General features: G+C 55.7%; 1 protein-coding gene across 3 annotated transcripts; it reads right to left on the reverse strand.

The window, feature by feature from the left end:
- Window positions 1-311: 311 nt before the first annotated feature.
- MTCH1 (mitochondrial carrier 1) lies at window positions 312-24,931 on the reverse strand. Of its 3 annotated transcripts, none has more exons than XM_023591249.3 (12): window positions 24,596-24,931; window positions 20,339-20,423; window positions 17,319-17,425; window positions 16,745-16,822; window positions 16,337-16,394; window positions 15,917-15,968; window positions 14,473-14,532; window positions 12,207-12,351; window positions 10,408-10,455; window positions 10,191-10,258; window positions 9,852-9,927; window positions 312-3,217 (listed from the first exon to the last, which is right to left on the reverse strand). In XM_023591249.3, exons 1-12 carry the CDS (start codon window positions 24,914-24,916, stop codon window positions 3,206-3,208), a joined length of 1,110 nt encoding a protein of 369 aa, XP_023447017.1. In that variant the 5' UTR covers window positions 24,917-24,931; the 3' UTR covers window positions 312-3,205. The 3 variants fall into 3 exon arrangements, with proteins under 3 accessions (XP_023447017.1, XP_004466909.1, XP_004466908.1); XM_004466852.5 differs by lacking the exon at window positions 312-3,217 and adding an exon at window positions 7,866-8,672 and having other exon boundaries at window positions 12,258-12,351; XM_004466851.5 differs by lacking the exon at window positions 312-3,217 and adding an exon at window positions 7,866-8,672.
- Between the last annotated feature and the right edge of the window lie 394 nt (window positions 24,932-25,325).

Here is a 25,325-nt window from a genome sequence, read left to right on the forward strand (position 1 = left end):
TCAGAGGCCGAAAGGTACCTCGGGCCAGGCTTTGCCCCACGCTGGTACTTGGAAGGGTTCTGAGAAAGAGTTGTGGGATCCCAGCTCCCCAGGGGCACGCGAGGCTGCCCAGGCGAGCCGTGGGTTAGGAGAGAACAAGCGTGCGCGCGTGCAAAAGTGGGTGGCGGGGGAGGCTTGGGACCAGGCTGGGGAAGGGCACAGCGACGGCCTCCAGGCCAGAGCAGGCGGGCGTCAAACAGCAGAACACCTGAGTCAGGCCGGGCCTGGGTGCTGAGCTGATAACAGAGGAAATCACCCCTGCTCTTTATATATCTATATAAAGCAGCTTTATTTGAGATAGAAGTCACATACCAAAAAATTCATCCATTTAAAGTATAAAATTCAAACATTTTAATATATCCGGAGTTGTGCAACCATCAACACAGTCGACTTGAAGCATATTTTCATTACCCCCCAAAAAAACCTTATTGTGCCCATTAGCAGCCACTCCCCATTTCCCTCCAAACCCCTCCCCGACCCCAGCTAATCTATTTTCTGTCTCTGTGGATTTGCCTGTCCTGACTTTTCATACAAGTGGAATCATACAATATATGGTGTATCAGTGTTCTCCAGGGAAACAGGGCAGACAGGAGATATATATATAGGAGTATATGTAAATAATGTAAAATATTACATAATAAGGTGAAATATTATGGGATTTATAATAGGAATTGGCTTATGTAACTATGGGAATAAGCAAGTCCAAATTCCTTAGGGCAGGCCACAAGCTGGGAACTCTGACCAAGGTTTTCCACGAATTCCCAGAAGCTGGTTGGCTTTCTTCCAACTGCTGAAATCATCAATTCTCCTGTAAGGTCTTCTTTCAGTTGATTGGATGAGACTTCTCTCACTGCTGAAGGCCATCTCCTCAGTTGATTGTAGATGTAATCAACCGTAGATGCAATCCATGTACTGATGAATTACTTCCATAAAATATCCTCACAGAAACAGTCAGGGGAAGGCAGATGTGGCTCAAGTGACTGGGCTCCCGTCCGCCATAGGGGAGGTCCAGGGTTCAATTCCCAGGGCCTCCTGGTGAAGGCGAGCTGGCCTGCGCAGAGAGCTGGCCCACGTGGAGTGCTGGCCCGCACAGAGCGCTGGCCCACGCAGGAGTGATGGCCTGCACGGAGAGCTTTACCTTCAGTAAGCACCTCAACTCACGGTGGTTTTTTGCCTGGTGGGATGACCTAAGCCTTCATGTATGAGGTGTCTGAGCCATAAGCAGTCCTACCTGGATTGGGTTGCTGCAATGTTTCACTGAGTTTAACCACAGGGCACTGTAGCGCTAAGTAAGAGACACCCTAGGGATCTCCTGTGCTCAAGGCCAACTCTCCTTTGCCTCCCCTGTATAGGTACAGTCTCCCCCTCGATGATCAGGATCAGTCACCCCAGCCAGTGTAGACCTTCTCTTCTTGGCCTGTTGATTCAGAGGCATGAGTGCGAAGTGGCCAGGTGGCAGTCTTAACTTACACTTTAATGATGGAATCGTTGTGTCTCCTTGTGGTAGCTCTCCTCCATTTGGAACTAAGACCTGTAGACCAGCAGAGCTTAAGGTTGTGGGGACAGAAAGCAAAATTTTTTCTAGTGTATTGCTAGGAGTAATAATGAACGGTGCCACTCCCATTTTCACCCCTTGATTCCTGGACCCCATGAACCCTGGCCATAGAGGGCTGGTTTAGAGCAATTACAGCCTCCCAGAGAACACTGCTCCGGCCTTGCAAGGTATGGCCACCCAGCTGGTTCCATAATCGAGTCTTCAAAAAGCCATTCCACCATCCCATCAGTCTACTTGCTTCAAGAAGGTGGGGAATGCGGTAAAACCAGTGAATTCCATGCATCTGTGTCCATTCCATATTTCATTTGCCGTGCAGTGGGCTTCGTGAGCAGAAGCAATGCCGTGTGAAATACCAGGACAGTAGATAAGGTACTCAGCAAGGCCACAGATGGCAGTTTTGGCAGAAGCATTGCGTGCAGGGAAGGCAAACCAGCGTCCAGAGGATGGGCCTGTTCCAGTTAGAACAAAACGCTGCCCATTCCGTGAAGGAAGTGGTCCGCCATAACCAACCTGTCACCAGGTAGCAGCAGATCACCCCAGGGAACGGTGCCTCATCAGGGACCGAGTGTTGGTCTCCGCTCCTGATAGACCGGGCACTCGGCTGTGGTTATAGCCAGGTTGGCCTTGGTGAGTAGAAGCCGCCTCCCCCCAAAACCCAACCCCATTAGCAGCCCCTCTCCATTTCCCTCCAAACCCCACCCCAGCCTCAGCCCTACGCAAACACTTATCTATTTTCTGTCTGTGTGGATTTGCCTGTTCTAGACTTTTCACATGAATGGAATCATATACTATGTGGTCTTTTAAGATCAGCTTCTTTCGCTTAGCATACTGTTTTCAAGGTTCATCTATTATAACATGTATCAGTACTTCATTCCTTTTTATAGCCGAGTAATATTCCATTGTATGGATATGCCAAATTTTATTTATCCATTCATCAGTTTTTGGACATTTTGGTTGTTTATACTCTTGGGCTATCATGAATAATGCTGCTATGAATATTCATGTATGTTTTTGTGTGGACATGTTTTCATTTCTCTTGGGTATATACCAAGAAAGTAGAATAGATAGTAGGAGTAGAATCAATGGGTCACGTGGTATATCTAACTTTTTGGGAATTGCCAGGTGATTTCCAAAGCAGCTGCACCATTTTGTATTCCACCAGCAGTTTATGAAGTTTCCATAATCTTGCTATTACTTGTTACTATCTGTGGGGGTGAAGTAGCATCTCATTATGGTTTTTTAAAAATCACTTTATTCTTTATAAACATTTTATTTTGAAAGGATGTCAAACTTACAGGACAGTTGCAAAAATATGCAAACCCCATTGTTTTAGTTTGCCAAAGGCTAGTAGTGCAATATAGCATAAATGGGTTTGTTTTTGCAAAGGGAATTTGTTTGGGGTAGAAGCTTACAGTCCTGAAGTCATGAAATGTCCACATTAAGGCACCATCGGAAATGCTTCCTAACCACAGGTCAGCCAGGGGTCGATCCTGGAGTCCCGCCATGTGCAAGACAAGATGGCAGCTGGTCTCGCCATTCCTGAAGTCTTCTCTCTCCCATGGCAGAGTCAAAATGGCAGCTTCCTTTCTCTATTTCTGTTTCCAGTTCTGTTTATAGAAGACCCTGGCAAGGGGGCAGAGACCCAACCTGAGTCATGCCTCACTGAGGGAGTCCAGTCAAGGTCCTAAATGAGCTAATCAAAAATCCCTTAACTGAATCTAATCAAAAGGCCCATCTAACGCTGCATTTATGGGTTAACTTAAGACCATAATTTTCTGGGGTCCACAAAAGACAAGCCAGCACACACATGCAGAGAACTCGAACATATCCCCACCCCCCCAGATACCCAGATCCACCAGTTCTAACATTTGCCACATTTGCCTTATCTTTCTGTGTTAGGGTTCTCTAAGGAAACAGGACCAACAGAAGATAGCTGTAAATAGTATGAGATTTAATAAAATTGTCTCACACAATCATGGGATGCACAAGTCCAAATTCCATAAGGCAGGCTGCAAACCGGGGGCTCCAATGAAGGTTCTCAGTGAGTTCTCCCAGGAGACACTGACTGCCCAAAATAGAGCTGGGAATTCTCTCCCTGAATGCTGAAATCACTTCTACTTTTTAAGGTTTTCAACTAATTGGATACCATGTCACTCATTGCTAAAGGCAATCTCCTCAGTTACTGTAGATGTAACCAGCCGTAGATGCAATCAACTCACTGATGGTTAAAGTCTGTGAAATGCCCTTGTTACAATTAGCCCAGTGCTCGCTTGACCAAATACCTGGGACCATTCCAGGGCCCCGTTGACTCTTTAGCTTGACCACCACATATTCTATCTGTAAATCTCTTGACAATCTGCTTTGCTTTGATACCAACTTAAGTTCAGTAGTACATACAAACTATGTTCCTATATTCTTCCATCCCCCACCTTTATGTAGTTCTTGTCAGAAATTACATGTTTACACATTACAAGTCTAAAACCCCAGGTTTATCTTAACATTTTATGCGTTTGCCTTTTAGATTCTCTAGAAGTAAGAAGTTACAAACTGAAAATACGATAGTACTGGCTTTTATATTTACCTTTGTCATTACCCTCACCAGAGATTTTTATTTCTTCATGTGGTGTCTATCTACTATCGCCTTTCTTTCAACCTGCAGAATAATTCTCTTTAGCATCTCCTACAGGACTAGTGATGACAGACACCCTCAGCTTTTGTTTATCTGGGAGTATCTTAATTTTTCCCTCATTTTTAAAAAAGTTTGGCCAGTGTGGTGGCTTGATGCTATGTGCCCCCAGAAAAGCATCACCTTAGACTTAATCCATTCCTGCAGTGTGAACCCATGGTAAATAGGACCTTCTGAAGAGGTTCCTTCAGTTGAGGTGTGGCCCAACTCAGTCAAGACGGGTCTTAAGCTTTTACTGAGGCTCTTCTAGGGGAGGCCAGACAGAGGGAAATCCAGAGGGAGCAGCCAGAAGCTGGAAGCCAGCAGGACCTGGAGAAGCCAGGAGAGGCCGCCATGTGCATTGCCATGCGACAGAAGAGCCAAGGACCAAGGGTTGCTGGCAGCCACCCCAGAACACCACGATCTTCTGAGAAAAAGCATTTTCTCGATGGTGCCTTGATTTGGAACTTCTCCTAGCCTCAAAACTGTCAGCAAATAGATTCCATTGCATGGTAAGTGTTTCAGCAGCCAGGAAACAAACAGGCAGATATAGAATTCTTAGTTGGCAATTTTTTCCTTTTGGAACTTTAAATGTGTCATCCCACTGACTTCTTGACACAATCGTTTGTTTCCATGAGGAACTGACATTTAGTCTTATCGAGGCCCACATGTACACAGCATATTACTTCTCTTTTGCAGCTTTCAGAATTCTCTCTGACATTTGACAGTTTGTTTATAATATATCGTGGTGTAGATCTGTTTGGGTTTAATGCGGTTTGGTGTTTGTCGAGCCTCTTGGATGTGTATATTCACGTCTTTTGTTAAATTTGGGAAGTTTTCAGCCACTGTTTCTTTGGATGTTCTCTCCGCCCCTTTCTCTCTTCTCCTTCTGGCATTCCCAGAACATATTTATTGGTGCACTTGATGGCAACCCACAGGTTCCTCAGGGTCTGTTCACTTTTCTTCATTCTTCACCTCAGATTGTATGATTTCAATAGTCTTATCTTCAAGTTCACTGATTCTTCCTTCTCCCAGCTCCAATCTGCTATTGAACCACTCTGGGAATTTTTACATTTCTGTTACTGCGGTCTTCAGCTGTTTGGTTCCTTTTCATAATTTATCTTTTTATTGATATTCTCCTCATGTTCATCTATAGTTTTCCTAATATCCTTTAGTTCTTGGCACATGATTTCCTTTAGCTCATTGAGTATACAGAGGACCATTTTTTAAAATCTTTGTCTGGTATGTCCCAGGTCAAGCCTTCCTCGTTGATGGTTTCTAATGTTTTAATCTTCTCCTTTGCCTGGGCTGTCACTTCCTGTTTCTTTGTATGTTTTGTAATCCTTTGTTGAATCCTGGACATTTGATATATTATGTGTTATTGCTGGAATTTAGACTCGGAGTCATTTGTTCCTTAAGCTTGTATCCAGCAAGTATTATGACAGAGCTTTCCTTGAATGCCAGGAGCTAACAAAAAAGGAAAGAAAAAGAGAAAACCCTTTTCCCAGTGTTTTCAGATTGCCCTGTGCATGTGCTCTCCTTCGTAGATTAATCATACAATGAATTTAGAGACTAGCTGAAGGCCAAAACGTAGCGTCCTCTGCAGTACTTTCCACACACAAGTCTTGTTCTGGGCATGTGTGTGATTTCTCTGTTTACAAGGATCCAAGGGTCCCCTCTTCCCAAGGAAACAGTTTTTTTCATGGCCCAGTACCAGGCTTTCCCCAGGCAGCTGCAATCTGTTATCCTACGGCGTTCAGCAGGAAGCTTGGCGAGCTGCCTTTCACACGCAGGGCAAGGTCTGGGACAGCAGGCCCACGAGTGCTGCTTAGTCCTCTAGGCAGCCCCCAGAGAGCTTGACACAGACAGACATGCTCCCAGTATGTGCCCGAGGGTTACTCTGCTCCCTCTGAAACCAAGACCAGGGAGTGTGGGCCAGCTCTGTGCTCAGCTAGTGAGGGGCTGGAGGATGGGCCAGCAAGGGTGCCAGGGGAGCCTACCATCTTTAAATTGCCTTTTCCTTGATCTGGCATGTGCACTGTTCCTGCTCTCTTTCTGTGTTCTGGAGCTTTGAGAAAGATGCTTCTGCAGGTTCTCGCTGGTTTTGCAGAGCTTCTGCGTGGTGGTGGTGGTGGTGGACAGGGCCCTGGAGGGTCACTTCACCGTCTTGATTGGATTCATTGTAGTTTTCATTTGCATCTCCCTGATGGCTCCTCGTGTGTTTGTTACGATGTTGGGCAGGAAGGGGACACATCAGCAGAAGCACATGAGAGGCCTTAGAGAGCATGTTCCACCAGGGGGGCAGGGGCTGGCACTCAGAGGCTCAGGGATCAGAGGGGGAGGGGTGTGCTCCAGCAGTGTGCTGCATTGCCACCAGGCATCGAGGCACTGGCACGACGACAAGGGCTGCAGCAGGGACCCGGCACAGGCTGCCACCGCCACCTCAAGCTTCACCTCAAGGGGGTCCCAAAAGGCCTGGGAGTGGCCCTCCTGGCTCTGAGGTTTCCCAGGAGCGGAGGCCGATGACCCACCCCCAAGAACGTTCCCACTCCCTTGTCAACCCCTTTGCTGACAGCCAAGTGCCCTTACTGCCCCGGTCCATCCCAGCCTCCTTGCTCAGGTGAGGACCTCAGGTGTGTCCAGACTGGCAGGGAGCATGGCAAGCACTAGGAGGGCGAGTGGACAGGAGCCCAGGCCGCCAACACCGAAGGCTGCAGGGAACAAAGGGGCATTTGCCACGCACACAGTCGGCGTGAACGGAAACTTTTGTTTAGGAGCAAAAGCTACTTTACTCAGCTAAAAATTGTTAACAGAGTATAAAAGGCTTTGTTGTGGTGGCCATTGTGGGGAGTAGAAGACAGCCTGGGAGATGCAGCAGGACTCCCAGGTGCAGAAATCCCCGGGCACTGCGTGGAGCAGCACTGGCCGCCCCAGCCACGGGCACTCGCCCGCCGGCCACGGCCCTGCTCTTACCCCAGGCCCAGCCCCCGGGTGATGCGGCTGTCAGAGGGCGGTGGCCTTCAGAGCCAGCTCAACTCAGGCTCCAGGGACACAAGAACACCTAAGTCTGGGGGTCTCCTCAATCTGGGGGAAGCAGCCAATGAAAAATAGTTGAGGTGGTGCCAAAGTATGAGAAGTTATCCTGGAACGGTCGCCGGTGCTGTGGGAACCGACGTGCGTAACGTGCCTCGAAGCAGACGGCCCTGGAAGGCCAGGGTATCCAAGGTCTCCCTTAGAGCAGTGGGCAGTGGGCCCACTCCTACAGCTTCTGCTGTGACCATGTCACGCCGCCAAGTGGCTCAGTGACATGTGACAGCGGTCTCCAAATGGTGCTGAGACGACACCGGGGGGCTGGGTGGAGTACTTTCTGAAGCTAGGCAGGGCTTTAAAAGGACTAGCGCCCTAGTAACAGAGCCGAGGACGAGCTGTGCTGTCCACCGGCGTTTCAGCTTGTCTAATGCAGAATATCTTTCAGTGTCTCCCCCACCCCAAGACTGAATTCCAGCCAATGCTGCCACTTTGAAGCCCCTTCTCACACCACCGTCAAGGACCAAGAACGACTCGCCAGAGTTCTTCAAGCCCACAGAAACAGACCCCCCACAAAACTCCAAGTCACCACCAATACATTTATTCGAGGGAAAACGGGTCGGGTCTTAGGAACCTTGTAAAAGGGGGTGAGCCTAGAGACACTGATTGGTGTAACTTCTGGATCTTCACAACTGCACAGGTGGCCAGGTCCTGCACGAGCAGTTGTCATCACTGGACAGATGAGCATTAGAGGAGGGGGACGCAATCTGAGTGGGTACATGATTTCCCCTTCCAAAGAGGGTGCTCTCTGGTATCAGAAAAGTAGTGCTGAGGAAAACGAGGGCAGAACCTCGCACTCGCCTCCTGGCACAGCCCAGACACGATCATGATGTGGCCTGGCGAGAGGGGTCACGCCCTATTTACACAGGAGGAGCGACGCTCCCAGCTGAGCTGCGGGGGGAGCTGGGGCTGACGTGAGGGGTGGGAGGCGGGTGGGAGCTGACGCTGTGGGCCTGCCCCATCCCACTGGGGCCTCCACAAGCGCTTCTCCAGCCCTCCGCACAAGGCGGACACAGAGACTCTGGGACAGGAGGGGATTCTGCTCTAGCCCCAGCCCACCCGCCATCCCACCTCCACGGGGCACAGCCACAACCCCGACCCTGACCCCACGTCTGGACACACGGCAAATACGGAAACTGAGGCCCGGCTGGGCTGGGGCACGGCTGGGTGTTGCTGGGTTGGAGTCGTCGTGTCTTCAGGTCCCCTAAGGCGATCAGGCCCCACCCCCGCGGCCAGGCAGAGACGGCGACGCGGCTACTCGAGGGCAAAGCAGGATCCTGCCGATACCCGGCGGAAGAGCAGGCTGGAGCCGCGGAAGAGCTGGCCCTGGATTGGAAGGAGAGTAGGGCCAGTGGCCAGGGAGGCCGGGGGAAGCCGAAGGGGGGTCCAGGAGCAGAGCATTCTGGAGGTCAAGGGCAGAACCTGCGCGGTGCCGAGGCAGGAAGGAACAGCCCGCTTAATGTCGCAGGGACACTCGGAGGTCAGTAGGGCTCCTCAGAAGGAAACCCCCGAGGATGAGACAACTGCCCTTCTGGCCTCAGAGCCCAGCGGCCAGGGAGTCCTCCCACTGCCACGGGGGGACCGGGGCCCCGCACAGCTAGCGGAGTCGCTGGGAGGAGCTGTGCCTGTCTCTTGCCTCCCTGCTCTCCTTCCTCGTGCCCGTCAGTGCCGCTGGCTCCCTGGCAGGGCGCTGACCCATTTCACCGAGGCAAACCAAGGCCAGGAAAGGGCAGGAATCTGTCTTCAGCCAGGAGCCTGGACCCCTGAGCTCTGCACCCAAGAGCTCAGCCAGCAGGCGGGGGCTCTGGCATAGGACCGGCACCCTTGCCAGGCTCGGCATGGCCTGCAGGAGGGGGCACCGGCCTCCAACATGCCGGCCGGCCTAACAGCCCAGAAACGGAGAACGAGTCTAAGCGCTGGCGTTGTCAGGGGGGTTACTGTGGGGATAAGGAGTTCTTGGGCTTGACCACCTGCCACGTGGGCCAGAGCCCCCTTCTATTTACCCTAAAAATGTTTAGGACTTAACGGAGAAGAAAGATCTTGTCTGATGTGTAACTTTTAAGTAAATCTACCTCAAATCTTAACCCACTTCCAGTCCTTTTTCTTTTTTTCAAGGAGGTACTGGGGATTGAACCCAGGGCACCTCATACATGCAAAGCAGGTGCTCAACCACTGAGCTACACCCACTCCCCAAGGAAAGATGTTTTTTTTGTTTGTTTTTAGGAGGTACCAGGGATAGAACCCAGGACTTCCTATGTGGGCAGCAGGTGCTCAACCACTTGAGCTACGCCCACGCCCCATCAGTCCTTTCTGAAAGAAGGTAGGCTGGAAACTTAAATTGCCTTAAACTGAGAGTCTACTTTCTGTTATCCATCTCATCCACAATATCAGAGATTGCAGGATAAGCCTGTATTTTCCCACGGGATGAGGAGCCCGTGAAACCACGTCGTCTGACCTACGTGCCGGCAGAACAGGGGAAGCGTCTTCCCTCTGGCGCTCACTCACCTGCACGCTCAGGTACTTCCAGCAGTGGATCCAGGACTTGAACACGGGGGAGTAAGGAGGGAGCCCGGCCTGCAGCCTGCCAGGAAGGAGCGTGTGCATTAGGCCCAGAGGACAGCGGGAGAGGGATCAGCCAAGGCAAGGGGACCCCAAAAGGGAGCGGCTTGGAGCTGCCACCCACCCCCGAGCTGAAGCCCAAGGGTTCACCCCGAAGGGGCTCAGAGCATCCTGGGGGACGTCTCGGCGCCTGGTAACCAGGCGGAGGGGGCAGAGCCCCGGAGAGGGCTGGCCGGGCCCTGCCACGGCCTTGGCGGGGCGCCACGTGGAGGGGCGCACACCTACCCACAGTTGTTCACGGCCATGAGGTCTCCCACCAGCAGGAAGGGGTAGGTCAGCATGCTCACTGCAATCTGAAACGCAGAGGCCGGGTGCCACCGAGCCCACCTGCCAGCAGCCGGCGGGCCCCGGGGCAGGGGCGCGCCGCCCCCTCGCCTACGCGGGGCCTGCCTCCGCCACCCCTGCCGCCTCCCAAGCCCACAGGGCCGCTGGCTCGACTTACCCCCATCACAAACTTGGTGTAGCTCCGGATGGCCAGGGCCTGGCTGAACTGAAGAGACAGAAGCGAAGACCCGCTCGCCCCGCACCTCGGGGAGGCTCCTGAGCCCGCCCGCGCACCCTGCCGTCCTCCCCTCGCCCTCCAGGCTGGCCTCACGCGCGCCACGCGCACTGCGCCCCTTTCCACGGCCCAGCAGGAGCTTCCGTGGCCTTGAGGTCAGAACCACGACAGGACCGGAGGCAGAAGGGGGGGTGGCGGCACTGACCGGGGGTCCCGTGACCCCGCCGGGGCTGGTGAGGGCCACGTTAGCGGGTCACTGGCTGCTGGCCTGTGTAGGACCCGCTCGGCTGTGTGCTCCCAGGTCCAGTGCTGGGCGCAGGCCCGCGCTCAACAAACGCTTAGCGTGAGGACCCAGGCTCCCCGGCTCTCCCCAGAGGCAGGATTCTGGCCCTGCGGCGTGCGCCGAGGGGAGACCCTGGCTTCCTGCCATCCCCGCCCCTCCCAAGCCCTTTCCTCTTCAGAGAGCAACTCCTAAAGCTCGGCTTCGCCCGGGAAAGCGCCCCTAGCTCCCTGCGCAGCGGCCGCCCCACGAGCCTGCAGGGGCCGGGGTGGAGGGCTGGTCAGCGCGCCACCTGAGGGCAGGGGGCTCTGGCCGCGGCCTCCCCGCGGGCTCGCAGCCACACGCAGAAAAGCACTTGAAAAATGTTCTAAGAAAAGCTGCACTGCTATTGTCGCTGACGGAAGTACAGCAGCCTCTGGCCAGACACTTGTCCACCTGACCAGAGACCAGGTGGCTGTGCTCCCCCGACACCACCACCGCGCGGCCCTGCTCCGTAGGTGCCGCACCCACGAGGCCCCGGGGAAGGGCGTTTGCAGGTGGGGGGCTTCTCTGGGAGGGGAGGCTTCCAGCTGCGGGGGGGATGGGGGGGTGTGGGCGGTGGGAGGGTCCCTCGCCACACACACGCCACACCCAGGCCGCAACTGGAGTTGCTTTGCCTGGGACCCAGACAGATACACGTGGGCATCCCACCCTCCCTGCCCCCGCCCCGCTGGGGACTCCAGGCCCGGGGCTGGCAGTCACGGGCTACCGGGAATCCCAGGCGGCCACTGCTCGCCTCGGGCCTCTGCCTGTCAACCGTCAGGTGCCCGGGTGTCTTTCCTCACAACTGCCTTTTAAAGGCTCCCCACGCCTGACCCGACCTGCTGCAAGTCTGTGTGGACAGGGTCGCACAGGGCCCTGGTGGGTGAGCCTGGGGTGGTTACTTCCTAGATGAGCTGAAAAGACCCCCAGCAGGGAAGTGCCCTCAGCCTGGCACAGGGCAAAGCCCCAGCCCCGGCCCCGCGGAGTCCCAGCTGTGTGACTGGCTAATCCAACCCATGCGCTCCGGTCTCCGTGTCTGTGGCTGTTAAGTGGGGCCATTATGCCTGCCCTGTTCCATCACAACCAGGCCGCTGTGAGGATCAAATCAAACAGCAAACAAAGGAGAAAGGGCTACTGTTACTGGCTGACCCATCTCCCGAGCCCAGCTGCCCCAAGCCAACCTCGGCAAGCTCGAGTGTGTTGTTTCTAGAGCTGCTCAAGCTCGAGCATCCTCTAAGCTCCTCCCAGGCCCGGTTTTCAATCTGGAATTGTGGCCGTTGTCCCCCGAGGGGCACCCGCAAGTCCTCGTCTCAGTCTACCCCCCAGAAGCTCTGGCTCACCCCCGCCCTGGTGCTCAGAAGCCCCGAGTCCTCGAGCAGCTGCCCCAGACCCGACTGTCGGCAGTACACAGAAAGATGGACAAGTCCTTGTTCCAACCAACCTGGGAACCTGGATTCTGGTCGTTTCCCAGCCCCCCTGGGGTGTCACTCACGCTGTCATCCACCAGGTAGGCATTGATGAAGTGGGCCAGCAGGTTACAGCCCCACAAGAAAACCACATCGCCCAGGAGGTGCGGGATTAAGCCGCTAAAAAACAAGGTGGGCAGAGGTGAGCAGGCGAGGCACGAGGGGCATTTCCTGGGGCTCTACACCCAGGAGGCAGGCAGCGAGGCCAAGCGCTTCAGCGGACCCCAGGGCACGGCCTCGGCAGGACGCCGAGGGAGGCCAGGTGCCTTCTCCCAGGAGGGCGCTCTGGGCCGCTGCCGGCACCACAGATCTGCCCGCGGGCTGTTAAGGCGTGCTCAGGCCCAGAAGCCGGGGCCGGGAAACCTACACGTGGGCAGTTCTCTCCAGGCCCCTCTTCCTAACCACCTTTCACGAAACGCTTCTGCCCAGTGCCATGCGCTTCTCTTCACCCCTGGAATGTTCCAGTGAAGCTACACCCTGCGGTCGTTGGCAAGGAAGCCTGGCAGTTACAGTGACGGCCTCTCAGACGAGCAGCCGTGGAAGCTGCCGTGGAAGCGTCCCCGAGACACAGTGCCCAGGGCAAGAAACTGGTGGCAGATTGGGAGGGTCCCGTGTGCTCCTGGTCTTATTTTTGGTTTTGAGTGTGTTTACTTGCTTTGGGGATGCAGTGCCCCAGGAGACAACGGCTGTCTCCCGGGAAGGGGAGAATTATCTTTGAGTTATTAAAAATCTTATTATAAAATGTGAAAAATTCAAAAGACTAGATGCAACACATTCATGTTATGAGGGATATTCATGAAATGAGCCTCAGTAAATGCTCATTTCCAATCCTACTGCCTCCAGCTGAACTCAGGAAATTACCTTTTCACACGTACTTTTGGTGTTTTCTGAGTATCACCTATTCCAAAAACAAACGAAAGAGAAAAATAAACCCAACGTGTAATTGTCTGCTATTTGGGACTCCTACTCACACCAGCACAGAACAACATAGTCTAAGAAATGCCAAGTAGCCTGCAGTGTTTTAAGGTTTGACGTGCCAAAACACACACGAGCAAATACTCATATTTATACCATGTATGTAGAATATGTTTATGTACGTGTGTGTGTATACAGAGCAAGGTTTCTCAGCCTTGGTATTATGGGCATTTGGGGCCAGATAATCTTTGCTGTGAGGGGCCGTCCTGCGCACAGTAGGACTCTCAGCAGCATGCCTGCCCCCCGCCCACTGGGTGCCAGCGGCAAGCACACCTCCCCAGCTGTACAAGCCAACGATGTCTCCTGACAGTGCCAAATGTCCCATGGGGGCACAAAACTGCCCGTTGCTCTCCCCCTCCCTGGCCACTGTCGGGGCCTAGGAGCAAAATAACCAAATAGATGGATAAATGAAAGATAGTAACTTTTCACTGTAGTTTTCTGGTTGGATGAGATATCATAAACAAATTTTTTTTTGGCAAACTCTAAGACCACAGTGGAAATAAGAGGCCGGCGCTCAGCATCTAGGATACGACGAAGCCGATCCCGTGCCTCTCACTGCCTAGACCTTAACAAGGCAAAACAAAACACCCGCCGAGCCCGGCTTCTGGGTTGTCTGTGGTTTGTGACCTGGACAGTCTTGGAGAATGAGCGTTCTTCACACGTGAAGTCAGCTCGACGGGAGACGCCGGGAGCGGCGCGGTCTGCGGCCATCGAGGGCCGTGTGTCCCGTACAAAGGAGCCGCCCCTCCACCAGCCAACGGCTGCTCCACGGAACAGAGGCCCAGCAGGGCCAGCTTTTCTGACTGTCTTCAAGAGAAGCCAGAGATAAGGATTCTTGTGTGAAAATCCTAAATGTTAACTGTCAACAACTAATTTGTCAGGAATGCTCCATGGCCACGTGGAACCTACTGGCTCGAGGGAGCCCGTGCGCGGCCGGCACTCGACCTCCAGGCAGGTCAGGGCCTCTCAGGCACTTTTAACGTGGGACCCTTCCCAAACAAAGGATTCCGCGGTACCCCTTGCCACCCTTAGCCCTGGGCCGAGTGGCCGGGCCCTGGAGGGGGGCTGGTCGGTCCATCTCCCCAGTGTGCTGGACAAGGAGCATGCTTATGTGAGCCTTGACCTGAGCGGTCCCAGCACCCACAGCCTGGAGCCGCGGGCGCAGGACGGAGCTGCGCTCCTCGAGCCCGCGGTTAGAGTGGCCAGCAGCCGCAGCCTGTCGGTGGTCCTGCCCGTGGGGGGTACAGGGTGTAGAAACTCACGTACACGAAGAATCCCAGCAGCCCCTCCTCTTTGAAAATCTTGCCAATGGAGCTGAGCACGCCGCTGTGAGGGAGAGACAGGGCAGGTCATGCGGTCCCGTACCAGAAGCCAGCCCTGGGGTGGCACGGGGCCCCCTGGCCCTGCTCGGAGCAGGCCCGTCCTGGCCCGGCTGGGGAGGGGAGAGCCTCTTCCCGGGAAGCACCCAAGGGGAGAAGGTGGAGAACTCCCATTTGGAGACGGAGGGGGATTTATACCACTCGTGAAGACCCCTGGGAGAAAGCCAACAACGCACAGGGGAAGGCGCCCCCGCAGCTCTCCGCTGCCATTCTCTGTGGGAGCGGAAGTTTGGGCCTGAGCCCCCAGCCGGGGCCGCGGCAGCGGGCAGGCCGCTGTCCTGGCGGGCCTCGCGCTTACCTCCGGCTGAATCACCTTCCAGGAGAGAAGCCGGACAGATGAGCGTGGGGGGAGGCGAGGAGTGGGGGAACCCGCCCCACCCGGAGGCCGCCAGGAAGAGCCAGCCGGCCCTCCCCGAGCGCTCGGAGCCTGTGCCGGGCCCCGGCAAGCCGCGGGGACCGGGGGACAGGCCGTGGCGTCCTCGGTGCGAGGTGCAAAGGAGGTGCAACGGCAGCCTGTGGCCTGAGGCTACGGTGTCAAGGGGCAGCCTGCCCTGACTGGAGGCCGTGTGCAGCCTGGGGGCAGGGGCACCCTAGAAGAAAGCGAGGCCCCTCTGGCCTTCTTCCCAAGCTACTGGCTTGGCCCACAGGCCTCCCGGACCTGTTCTCCCAACCGCTCACGTCAGCCTCGGGGATCGGACTAATTCCCCGTCAGTGAACCCAAAAGAAGGCACAGGGCAGCCAAGTTTCTCTGTGAACCCAGGAAACGAGAGGGCTGGCAAGGAAGGTAACAGAGGCGTGTCCTCCTGCCACGTGCCTCGAGGACACGCCTGTCCTGCACCAGCCTCAGGGGGGCAGGGGGCCTAACTGCCCCGGGGAAGGCGGCGGCACTCGGCAGCAGTGAGGTACGGGCTCGGCTGGGGCAGGTGCGGGGGGCGCCCCAGGCTCAGGGGTGGATGTAGAGAGGTATAAGCTGGGTGCGGCAACAGCCTGGCGGTGTCAGGAGGGCACAGCCTAGGGGGCGTGGGGAGGGGGCAGCTGCGCGGTCCCAGACCACCCTGAGTAGTGGGATCAGCCTTGGTGCCAGGAACCCTAATCCAAGCAGACTTCAACCCCTCGCCCCCTCCACAGGACATCTGTGCTCATCCGGGGCAGCCCCAACAGGAGGCGAGGAGAGAACACGCCCCCGGGCACGGATCCTTCTGGAGCTCGGCAGGCTGAGATGCCACGTCAGAGCTAGGTCAGAAGACGTGCGGTGACCCAGCCCAGCACAGCCTGCCCTGGCCGCCTGAGTGACAGCGGGCCATCCCTGCCAGCCCCGGGGACCCACTCACCTGTACTTGGCCTCCCGTCCCACAAACTGGACCATGCAGCGCATCGAGATGACTGCGGGAAATGAAAACGCACAGAGGTGGTGTGGCGAGCCAAGCCCGACGCCCACGCCCTGGGCGCCGGCTTGGGAGTGGCCGCCGTACCAGGGGGCAGGTGCCAGGGCGTGGGAGCGGAGCAGGGCCCCGCAGCTCCATCACATCCTGGGATCACAGGCTTCCATCCCTGCTGCCCGGGGGTCCCTGCTCCCTGGGGGCGGGAGTCTGGGCCAATCTCTCCTTGCTGGGGTTCCAGTGGGACTTCCCCCACCCAACCCTTTACCACATCCCCGTAGTTCTACTGCTGCCCACCGACCTCTCCCAGGGGCCCCCCGGCACCCCACCCCATCGGGCTCGTGGCCGCGTGGCCCCGACAGGGCAGCTCACCGTGCAGGGGGTGGGCCAGCATGCGGGACACGCACTGCATCATCATCTCGTAGGAGGTCTGGAAGACAGCGGGGGGCGGGGGGCGTCTGGAACTGGCACTTACGGGGCGCTGCTAGCTCTTACCGGGGAAAAGCCAGGCCCCCACAGCCCCCACTTGGGACCTATCTGCCAAGGACCGCACCACCCTGTTGCCCACCCCCCAGGCCCTCCGCCAAAGAGGGTGGCCAGGAAGGCGTCCTGGGTCTCCCTGCAGGGTCCACGCTGGGCTCCTTCCCTTTCCCACCCACCCACAGCAGCCCCAGGACCAACTCCGCGTGTTACTTCTGAGCGGCAGCCCTCCCCCAATTCGGGGACAGGACGTAATCAGAACCCCCAATGGCCAGTCCTTTGCCAACTCCTGGGGCCCACCTCCTTCACCACTTTCTTCAGAGAAGTTTTCATGTCATCCTTGTTGGAAACCTGCTCGATCTCATCGGGAGGGAAAACCTGAGGCACGAGAAACAAAGGAGGGCGAAGAAGCAGCCCAGCTGTGCCTCCTGATGGCGCCTCTGCAGAGGAGGAGCCGCGGGGAGCCACCCGCGATGGCTTCTAGAGGGCCCATGTGCTGGGCCTGCCCCGGGGAGCCAGGCCTGCCGCTCAGAGGGGGCCGAGAGCCGCCAGCTGCTGCACGCGTGGGAAGGTGGGGGGCCGGGGGCCGAGAGCCGCCAGCTGCTGAACGCGTGGGAAGGCGGGGGGCCGGGGGCCGAGAGCCGCCAGCTGCTGCACGCGTGGGAAGGCGGGGAGGGGGGGGGCTGGGGGCTGAGAGCCCGGGGGTCTTGCCCTCCCAAGGGAGGTGGCTCAGGGATGGCCCCCAGGGTCGGGAGCTGCAGAGCAAGGGGACGTCGGAGCACCGGGAAGGGAGGGGCAGGGCCAGGGAGGCGTGCGGCCCCTGGGGGCAGAGGGGCTTGGGAGGACGGCGGCGGCGCCCCTGCCCCGGGCTCACCTTCTTCATGCTGCCCCGGGTCACAGTGGAGAGGGCATTGGACATCAGCCGGGGGCTCAGGCCCCGGAACAGGCCTATCTTCCCATCCACTTGCACGATGTACTTGGCTAGAAGAAAGACAGGTGGCAGTGTCACGCCCGGCCCGGGCGCTTCCGCTCCTGGACCCGCGGCGCGCCAAGCCAGGCGCGGCTCCACCTTCAGAGCAACGCTTACGTCGCTCGCAGACGGGAAAGTTCGCGCAGGGCCCATCGGGGACCGGTCCCCTGACGTCTATTCTAGCCTCTTTCTTTTTTAAAACCTTCAAAACGTGTTTTTGACAAACAAGTTCATACGTTTTATTTTTCTAGTTTCAAAAAATCTACTTGTCAAACTCAGCTATGGTTTTTCAACTCAGCAACTTAACTGTTACAACGTAGAAACCAACTCTCTGGCTTGGAAAAAATGTTCTTCTCAAGGAAAAGACAGTAAAAAGAAAGAGAGCCCGCAGGTACAAAAGGGAGGAGATAAGGAACAGGGCTTCCAGAAGAGGCTCCAGAGGGTTTCCACCCCCCACACACCCCCGTTACAGCCCCACAGTGGGACACCACCCGGCACCGCTTACACTGACTGAGCAAAGGAAAATAAAAGTCTGTGGAGCAGTCAGTGAACCATAAACACCAGTGAACTAGACTACTGAAAAAAAAAACTTAAAACGGTAAGGCAAGTGGGACCCTACCTGTATGAGACAGTGATTTTTCATCAGGGTCTCTAAAAAGGTACCTTTAATATCAGCTTTTTAAACCACGTTCAGAAAGTCGACATTCATAAACCTGCACACCTGCAAGCCAGCAGAACATTCTGTCAAAGTGTCCCGGTTCAGCCCATGACTTTAGCTCTCCAGCACCACACAGCGGCAGGAACACGCACACATGCCTGCACCCTCCCCTGCAGCACGTCTTCCCCCCCCCACCCCGCAGAGAGAAGAGGCTGCTAGCACGGGCTTTCACCCCCCTTAAGAGCACCTGTTACCTGAACATCTGAATTTCTGAGATAGGAGTGGGCTGGGAAGAGAGAAGGAAGAGGGAAGGGGACACATGGCAAGGCGCCCTGCCAAGACAGGGTGAACAGGTGGAAAGATTTATTTGGGGGAGTTCAGATCTATCTGAACTCTGCTCACCTCCGTGAAAGGCGATAAGGTGGTGTGAAGAGGGGGAGCAGCTGGGCGCCCGCCTCCTCCATGGGAGGACCCGGGTTCAGTTTCGGGAGCCTCCTAAAGATAAGACGCGAAGCGCAGGTGTGGCGAGGATACAGCAAGATGTTGCAATGAGATGACACAACAAAGAGACACAACAAGACACAACAAGAGGGAGCCCATGTTGCTCAAGTGATTGGGTGCCTCCTTCCCACATGGGAGGTCCCAGGTTCTGTTCCTTGTGCCTCCTAGAGAAGATGAGCGGGCACAGAGAGCACACAACGAGAGCAAACAAAAAGGGGGGCAACAAAAAGGGGGGTGGGGTGGGAGAAATAAATAAATCTTAAAAAAGAAAAAAAAGATGGCGTGAAGACCCCTCTAGTCTGAGTGCTTGTGGGAACAGCCGTGTAGCGTGAACAGACAATCTGGGTTCTAACCTCAAGTCTTCCGTAACATAGTACACGTATCCACATACATAGAAACCACGAGGAGAGGCGCTGACAGTCCTCCAGCCTGGTTTCCCACAAGTCCAGGGTTTCCTTTGTGTACTAGCTTCGCTGAACAAGGGTGGAAGTACTTTCCCAATTTGGTGACATCCCCTCTCCTACACTGAAAATTTTTCAGTAAAGACAAATACAAACCTATTTCCCCAGAAAACGACACTTTCTGCCTGGCTCTAGACTGTACTTTGACAACAGGGGGGTAAAACTAAAAGAGAAGTGTGACATCTGGTTCTACCACCAGTATGTGAAGTGAGCAAAGATGACATGAAGGCGAGGCCCCGAGTTATTCAGAGAACATCCTAGACTAGCCAAATGGGTAAGAAGAGCAGAGGGGGAAGCACGAGGCGGTTAGCCTGGCCACAAACATGAGAGAAAGAGCACATTTAAAGAAAATCCCGAGGAGTGGGTGCAACTCAGTGGCTGAGTGCCTGCTTCGCATATATACAAGGTCCAGAGTTCAAATCCCGGTACCTCCTAAAAAACATACAACTAAAAACAACAACAACAATAACAATAATAAAGAAAATTTCCCCACCACAGTCATTGGTGAGGGTGGGGCCTGGGAGAAGGAGGCTGGTGGCTTGGAAAGGGCTTCACCGCCCAGCACCCGGGCAGGGACAAGCAGCAGAGGCAGGAAGTGGCTCTCCTGGCAGGAGAAGCTGCCAGGCTTCCTGGTGGAGAGACCTCCGGCAGGCAGAGCCACTAGAATGGGGGACTTAAAGAAAGGCTTCTGATCTTCCTTTGTGACAAGGACTATAGAGCCAGAAGCAGTCAAGTGACCTGAGCAAACCAAGGTGCCCTACACGCCATTCTATGCCCACGGGTGGAGGTGCCAGCGCGAGTGGGTGCCACTGTCTGGGGAAAGCAGGGCACACAGGACACCCCAGCAGGGTGAAAGCCAAGAACCCAGGAGGGCCCCGCCGGGCCTCCTGCTGGAAGAGCAGGGAGCAGAAATGCTGGTCACGGGCTGCGGCACTCAGAAGGCAAAAGAAATGCACCCGTGCCCGCTTCCAGGCACACCTGGGGAGGCAGGGACCTGGACCAGTGTCCCGGCTTGGCCCCTCTCTCGGGCACCCGCCCATCCCCTCCCGCCACCTGGCCAGGCGGCTAGCAGCTGCAGACAGCCGAGCTGGACCAAAGCCGACTGGTTCCCCAGCTCCCACCACGACACCCTGCTGCCTCTGGCCATGCTCTTAAGTCCCCTTCCTCCATGCCGCTGATGCCTGGACGGGGCTGCGCTGAAGGGCCGTGCTCCCCCAGGCCAGCGGGCCTGCGACCCACTTAGTGCTTCTGTTAGGTCGCGTGGTCGGGGGTCCAGGTGGGCCTCCAGTCGGAAGCGTGCTCACCATAGGTGAAGAAGCTCGGCAGGTAAAGGACCTTTCTCCCCAGCACGTTGGTCCCAATGGTGGGGGGCATCGGCTCATGCCCCACCTGTGGAATTAGCAAATCAAAAGGAAGGTCAGATTCCCCCGGAGATTCAACATCACCCCTTGCCATCCCGCCCAGGCCTCTAACCCTTCTCCCACAAATCCTAATGCTATCCCCACTAACGCTCCGCCCGGAAGTTTCCATCCGTGTCTAGAACACTGGCACTGTGTAATCTCGCAATGAGCAGAGTGCACAGCCCCAGACGCCACTCCAACCACAATCCAAGTCACCTCCATCTCCACCACCCCTCTTACCTTCAAATCCCTGGCATTCCCAGTTCAGAAAGGCCCCCCTCCCCGCCCTTTTTTTTTTACTCCAAACTCCACTCTCATCTCAGAATAAATCTGTTAATTCCCATCTCTAGGTTAAAAACTTCATTCCCACTTCAGGCCCAAATGCGGCGACACCAAGGCATGTCACAGCCAACTCTCAGTTCCAAACGCCAGAGAGCTCCAGCTCTAAGCAACTCATTCCAAAGTTCACCCCAAACTCAAGTTTCTTACTGAACCTACCGCGGGCGTCACCAAATCTGTCGCTCCCACTCCCAGGCATGGCAAACTGTTACCCCAAATCCCAGTTGCTCTTCAAGCATATCCGCAGTTGTGTCCTAATCTCAGTCATCCCAAATCTCTGTGACAGGATGACCCCCTCATTTCTGTAGGGCTTTTATAATCCTTGCTATTTATTTTTTGTTTTTGTTTTTATTATTTTATTTTATTTAAGATTTATTTTTTATTTCTCTCCCCTTCCAGCCCTCCCCCTTACTCCCCCCCAGTTGTCTGCTCTCTCTGTCCATTCGCTGTGTGCTCTCTGTGACCGCTTCTATCCTTATCAGCGGCACGGGAATCTGTGTTTCTTTTTGTTGCGTCATCTTGCTGTGTCAGCTCTCCGTGTGTGCGTGGCGCCTTTCCTGGGCAGGCTGCACTTATCTTTCGCGCTGGGCGGCTCTCCTTACGTGGCACACTCCTTGCGCTTGGGGCTGCCCTACACGGGGACACCCCTGCGTGGCACGGCACTCCTTGCGTGCATCAGCACTGCGCATGGCCAGCTCCACACGGGTCAAGGAGGCCCGGGGTTTGAACCGCGGACCTCCCATGTGGTAGACGGACGCCCTAACCACTGGGCCAAGTCCACTTCCCTAATTCTTGCTATTTGGATGCTGATTATATATAATTAAGATACTCGTTAAAGCCATGGGCCAGTAAATGACCAAGCCACCCATACCCACGGGGCCACTCCTGAAGGGTGTTTGTTATGCTGCCATTCAAAGAGGAGAATGACTGCGGAGGCCAGGTATCCAGGAGACCAGTGCGCAGGTGGAGAGGGGGAAGATGACTCCCTTGGCAGGAGGCCAGGAGGCCATTCTGTGGCCTCAGAGTGCACCAGCTGTCCCCAGCAGACCAAAGCCATCCCTTCTGGATGTGGAGGGGAGCTGAGTGGCAAGGTTAGGGACCCTGCTTTATAAACGGGACCAGGTAGGCTTCCAGCGTTTTTCTTTATACTTCCCTTGATTCCCTTTCTACTTTCCCTTTAAAAAAAAAAAATAAAGGAAGGGGATGGGCCAGCTGAGCCAGGCTGTTAGCCCTTCCCTTCCAGACCTTTTCTGTTCTGTGTTAAAAGCCTCAGGGTCCTGAGTTCTGTCTGGATATTGTTTTCTTAAATGCAGGCAGCATTCCCTTTTGCCCTCACCTCCAAGTCTGAGCTACAGCTTATTTGCTGTGCTACCAGCCTGCTCGCTCCAGTCTGGGAGTCCCATGGATTTCAACTTCTCCCTTAATTCTGCCATGCCTCCCACTCCTCTCCATGGCTCCCAACATTTGCCAAATCTACTTCCTTAACGTCTACTGAAGCTATCCAAAGGCATCCTAGCTATATCTTATCCCTGAGCTTTATTTAAAGATCTGTTCCAAATCATGCTCACTCAATTTCATCCCCAAACCAGTTAATCCAGTCCGAACTGCAGCCAAATCTGTAGTTCTATATCAGATACTTGCAGTCCCAGCTCCCACCTGCAAATCGCCACCTCCTTAAACCCACCTTCCAGAGGTCCCGATCTGAGGCACTTCATTCCCAGTCACTTAATCTAGATGACCCCCAAATATGTCACTCTACTCCTGCCATCTCCCCAAACTGTGACCTGCCTTTTTCAAAACGCCACCCTGATTCCCAAGCCACACTTTTTAACATTTCACCTTACAATCTGTTACGGTCAGCACCAGCTAGATTCAAAACAGATGAGCCACCTCTGTCACTCTAGGAGCGCCTCCTCTTCCCCCATCAAGTCTCCTTCATTCCAATTCCCCGTTCCAAACCACCCTTATTTCAATTTTCTCCTCAAATTTGCAAATCAAAGTCCCTCACATGGAGCCCTCTCGTTCCTTGCACTCCAGCATCTTCTACCTCACGGACCAAGGGCCACCCTAAAATCCCAAGCTCAATCCATCAGCCAAAAACTCCTTTCTCTCACTTCACATCTCAGGCACCACCAGTTCCAAAGCTGACTCACTCCAATTTCTCTCCCAAACCTGCAATCTCTGTTGTTCTAAGTAGAATCCTAATCCTGCAGTAAAGCAGTCCTCAGCCCCAAATCACAACCAAACACCGTCTTGGTCTCCTCCTTCCTCCATCAGCCATTTCCAAATCTTCATCACAGTTAGAATCTAATCAGGCACCCTGATTTCCTTGCCTCAACCTTTCCCATTCCCTCATACTCCTGATAACAACCCCAAAATCTATTGCTCCCACTCCTCAGACTCAGATTTCAAATCACTCCCATTCTCAAGGCATTCTGTATCAGCATATTTCTCAGTTCAATTCTAAGTGCAGTAAAATCTGATACCCATTAGCTTTGACTCAAATCTCAAACCTTAAATCTTGAGTCTCCATCTCAGTTTTTACCTTTTCAACTGGAAAATTCTAGGCTGCACCTTCAGATATCAGTCCAGACCCTAACCAGTCTACCTCCCCCATCCAAATGGTGCCCATCTCAGTCATGCTAAATGCACTCTCTCCACCACCAGCCCAGCTCAATCTCTCCTTTCTCAAGCAGACCACTTCCACTTCATGTACAACCCATTGTGGACCACCACCAAATATGACAAGTGCCCCTTCTGCCATCAACTGCAGAGACATCCCTACCTTGGTCTCAGCTGCTAGCTCCTACCATCCTGCCACCTTATGCTGTCACAGCCTCTTGGGCCCAATTCCAATATTCCTATACCCCTGCAGCCTCATGCTCCCCCAGATATAAGGACTGACATTCCCATCTCCGCACCCCAACCGTGACTTCCATTTTCTCCTCCAAATATGCCATCCCCTTCCCTCTGAAAGCCTTCCCCTCATTCCCCTCTCCAGCTACATCGCGACCACTCCCCTCCCCCAATGCGTAGCTCTTTCTGTTCCCCTCCCCCAAACACGTCACCCTGTCCCCTCCTCCCACTAAATCTGACGTCGCCATCAAATCCAGGGCCCCCAACCCTTAAAATGATAGCTCTCTCCTGCTAAACCCATTGCCTTCCCCATCTTGCACCAAAATTCCATCACCATTAAACCCAATGACCCCGTCCCCTAATCCCCCAAATCTGATGCCCCTTCCTTCCCTCCTAAAATGCTTGCCCTAGTCGCCGTTCATTTGTCGTCCCCCCAAACCTCTTTAAATCCATTCCTATCAAATTCAGAGCCCCTGGCCTCCTCTACCCCAAATCTGTGCTCACCTTTTAAATCTTCTGCTTCACCCCCAACCCTCTTCCCATCCTATTCGCCAAAACTTCTCGCCCCTCCTCCAATTCTGTGGCTCCTTCCGTCACCCCAAATCCGCTGCCACTTCTCTTCCATCCCAAGTCCATCGTCTCCATTCCTTCACCCCTAAACCCGTCTTCTTCATCCCACTGCTCTCTCCGCTGTACCGCGCAAACTCCTCCCTCCTTTCACGGATCCCCAAATCTGTTGCTCTTTCGTCCCCTCTCCCGAACCCGTCACTCTCTGCACCCCTAAACCTCTCACTTCTTCCCTCCTCTCCCAAATCCGTCGCTCCTACCTCCTCGTTCTCCAGCCCCCGCCTCCTCTCCTCTCCCCAAGTCAGTCGCCATCGACTCCCCCGCCACTGTCCTGCGATGCCGGCCTGTCACCATATGGGCCCCCCTCCCCTCCTCTCTTCGGCGCCGCGGGGGCCCCACCTGGATGAGCAGCTTCACGTAGAGCAGCGGGTGGCTGAGCGCCGTCACGCCCGCGCCCAGCGCCACGAAAAGCGCCTCCGTGGTCGGGGCGTTGTCGCCGGAGCCCAGACCCCCGGACGCCCCGTCCATCCTGCGCGCGGAGGGCTGGGCCGCGGGCCGAGGGTGGCGCGGGTGCGCGCGGTGCGCGGGCGGCGGGTCGCGAGCCCGGGCCTCGACCCCCGCCGCCGCTCCGCCGCGAGCGCCAGCTCCCGCTCCGGCTCCAGCCATCCCCGCGGCCCCGCCGCGAGCCCAGGACGCCACTTCCGGGTCCGAAGCCCCCATGGCGCCCGGCGGCGAGGTCACTCCCCGTCACGTGACGCGAGGGCGGCGGCGGCGGCCCGGCGCTCCACTGGCGGCCGCGGGAGCGGGGGCGGGGCGGGCGGCCCGCGCCGGAAGTGGCCCCTCGCGGGCTGCGCAGGCGCTGGGCTGTGGGCCGGGGGTCGGCGGGGGCGGGCGGCCGGGCGCTGGGTCCTGGGGCTGGGGAGACCGCAGCGGGCCCCGGCGCTCCCCCGGGCGTCCCCGAGGGCGGCAGGGGTGGGGCCCGGCGGCGCTGGAAGCCGGACGCCCCCCGCGTGGTCAGAGGCGCTGCTGGGCCCCCTCCCCGGGTTCGGGAGCCTTCTCCGCACGTCTGGGCCCGCCCCTTTGCGGGCCCCAAAATCAGTGACCCGGGCCTGCGGGGGGCTCAGCGCGA

This window comes from Dasypus novemcinctus, chromosome 11 (genome assembly GCF_030445035.2).
Source record: "Dasypus novemcinctus isolate mDasNov1 chromosome 11, mDasNov1.1.hap2, whole genome shotgun sequence".
NCBI lineage: Eukaryota > Metazoa > Chordata > Mammalia > Cingulata > Dasypodidae > Dasypus > Dasypus novemcinctus.

Bases quoted from the DNA above. Each gene is read 5' to 3' on its own strand.
- MTCH1 (XM_004466851.5), bottom strand. From the start codon at position 24,916: ATGGGGGCTTCGGACCCGGAAGTGGCGTCCTGGGCTCGCGGCGGGGCC. The intron at 12,352-14,472 runs GTACGTGAGTTT...CTTGTTTTTTAG, and splicing joins GGGCTGCTGGGATTCTTCGT to CGGCTTAATCCCGCACCTCC. The intron at 8,673-9,851 runs GTGAGTGAGCGC...CTTCCAATCCAG, and splicing joins GGAAGTACCTGAGCGTGCAG to GGCCAGCTCTTCCGCGGCTC.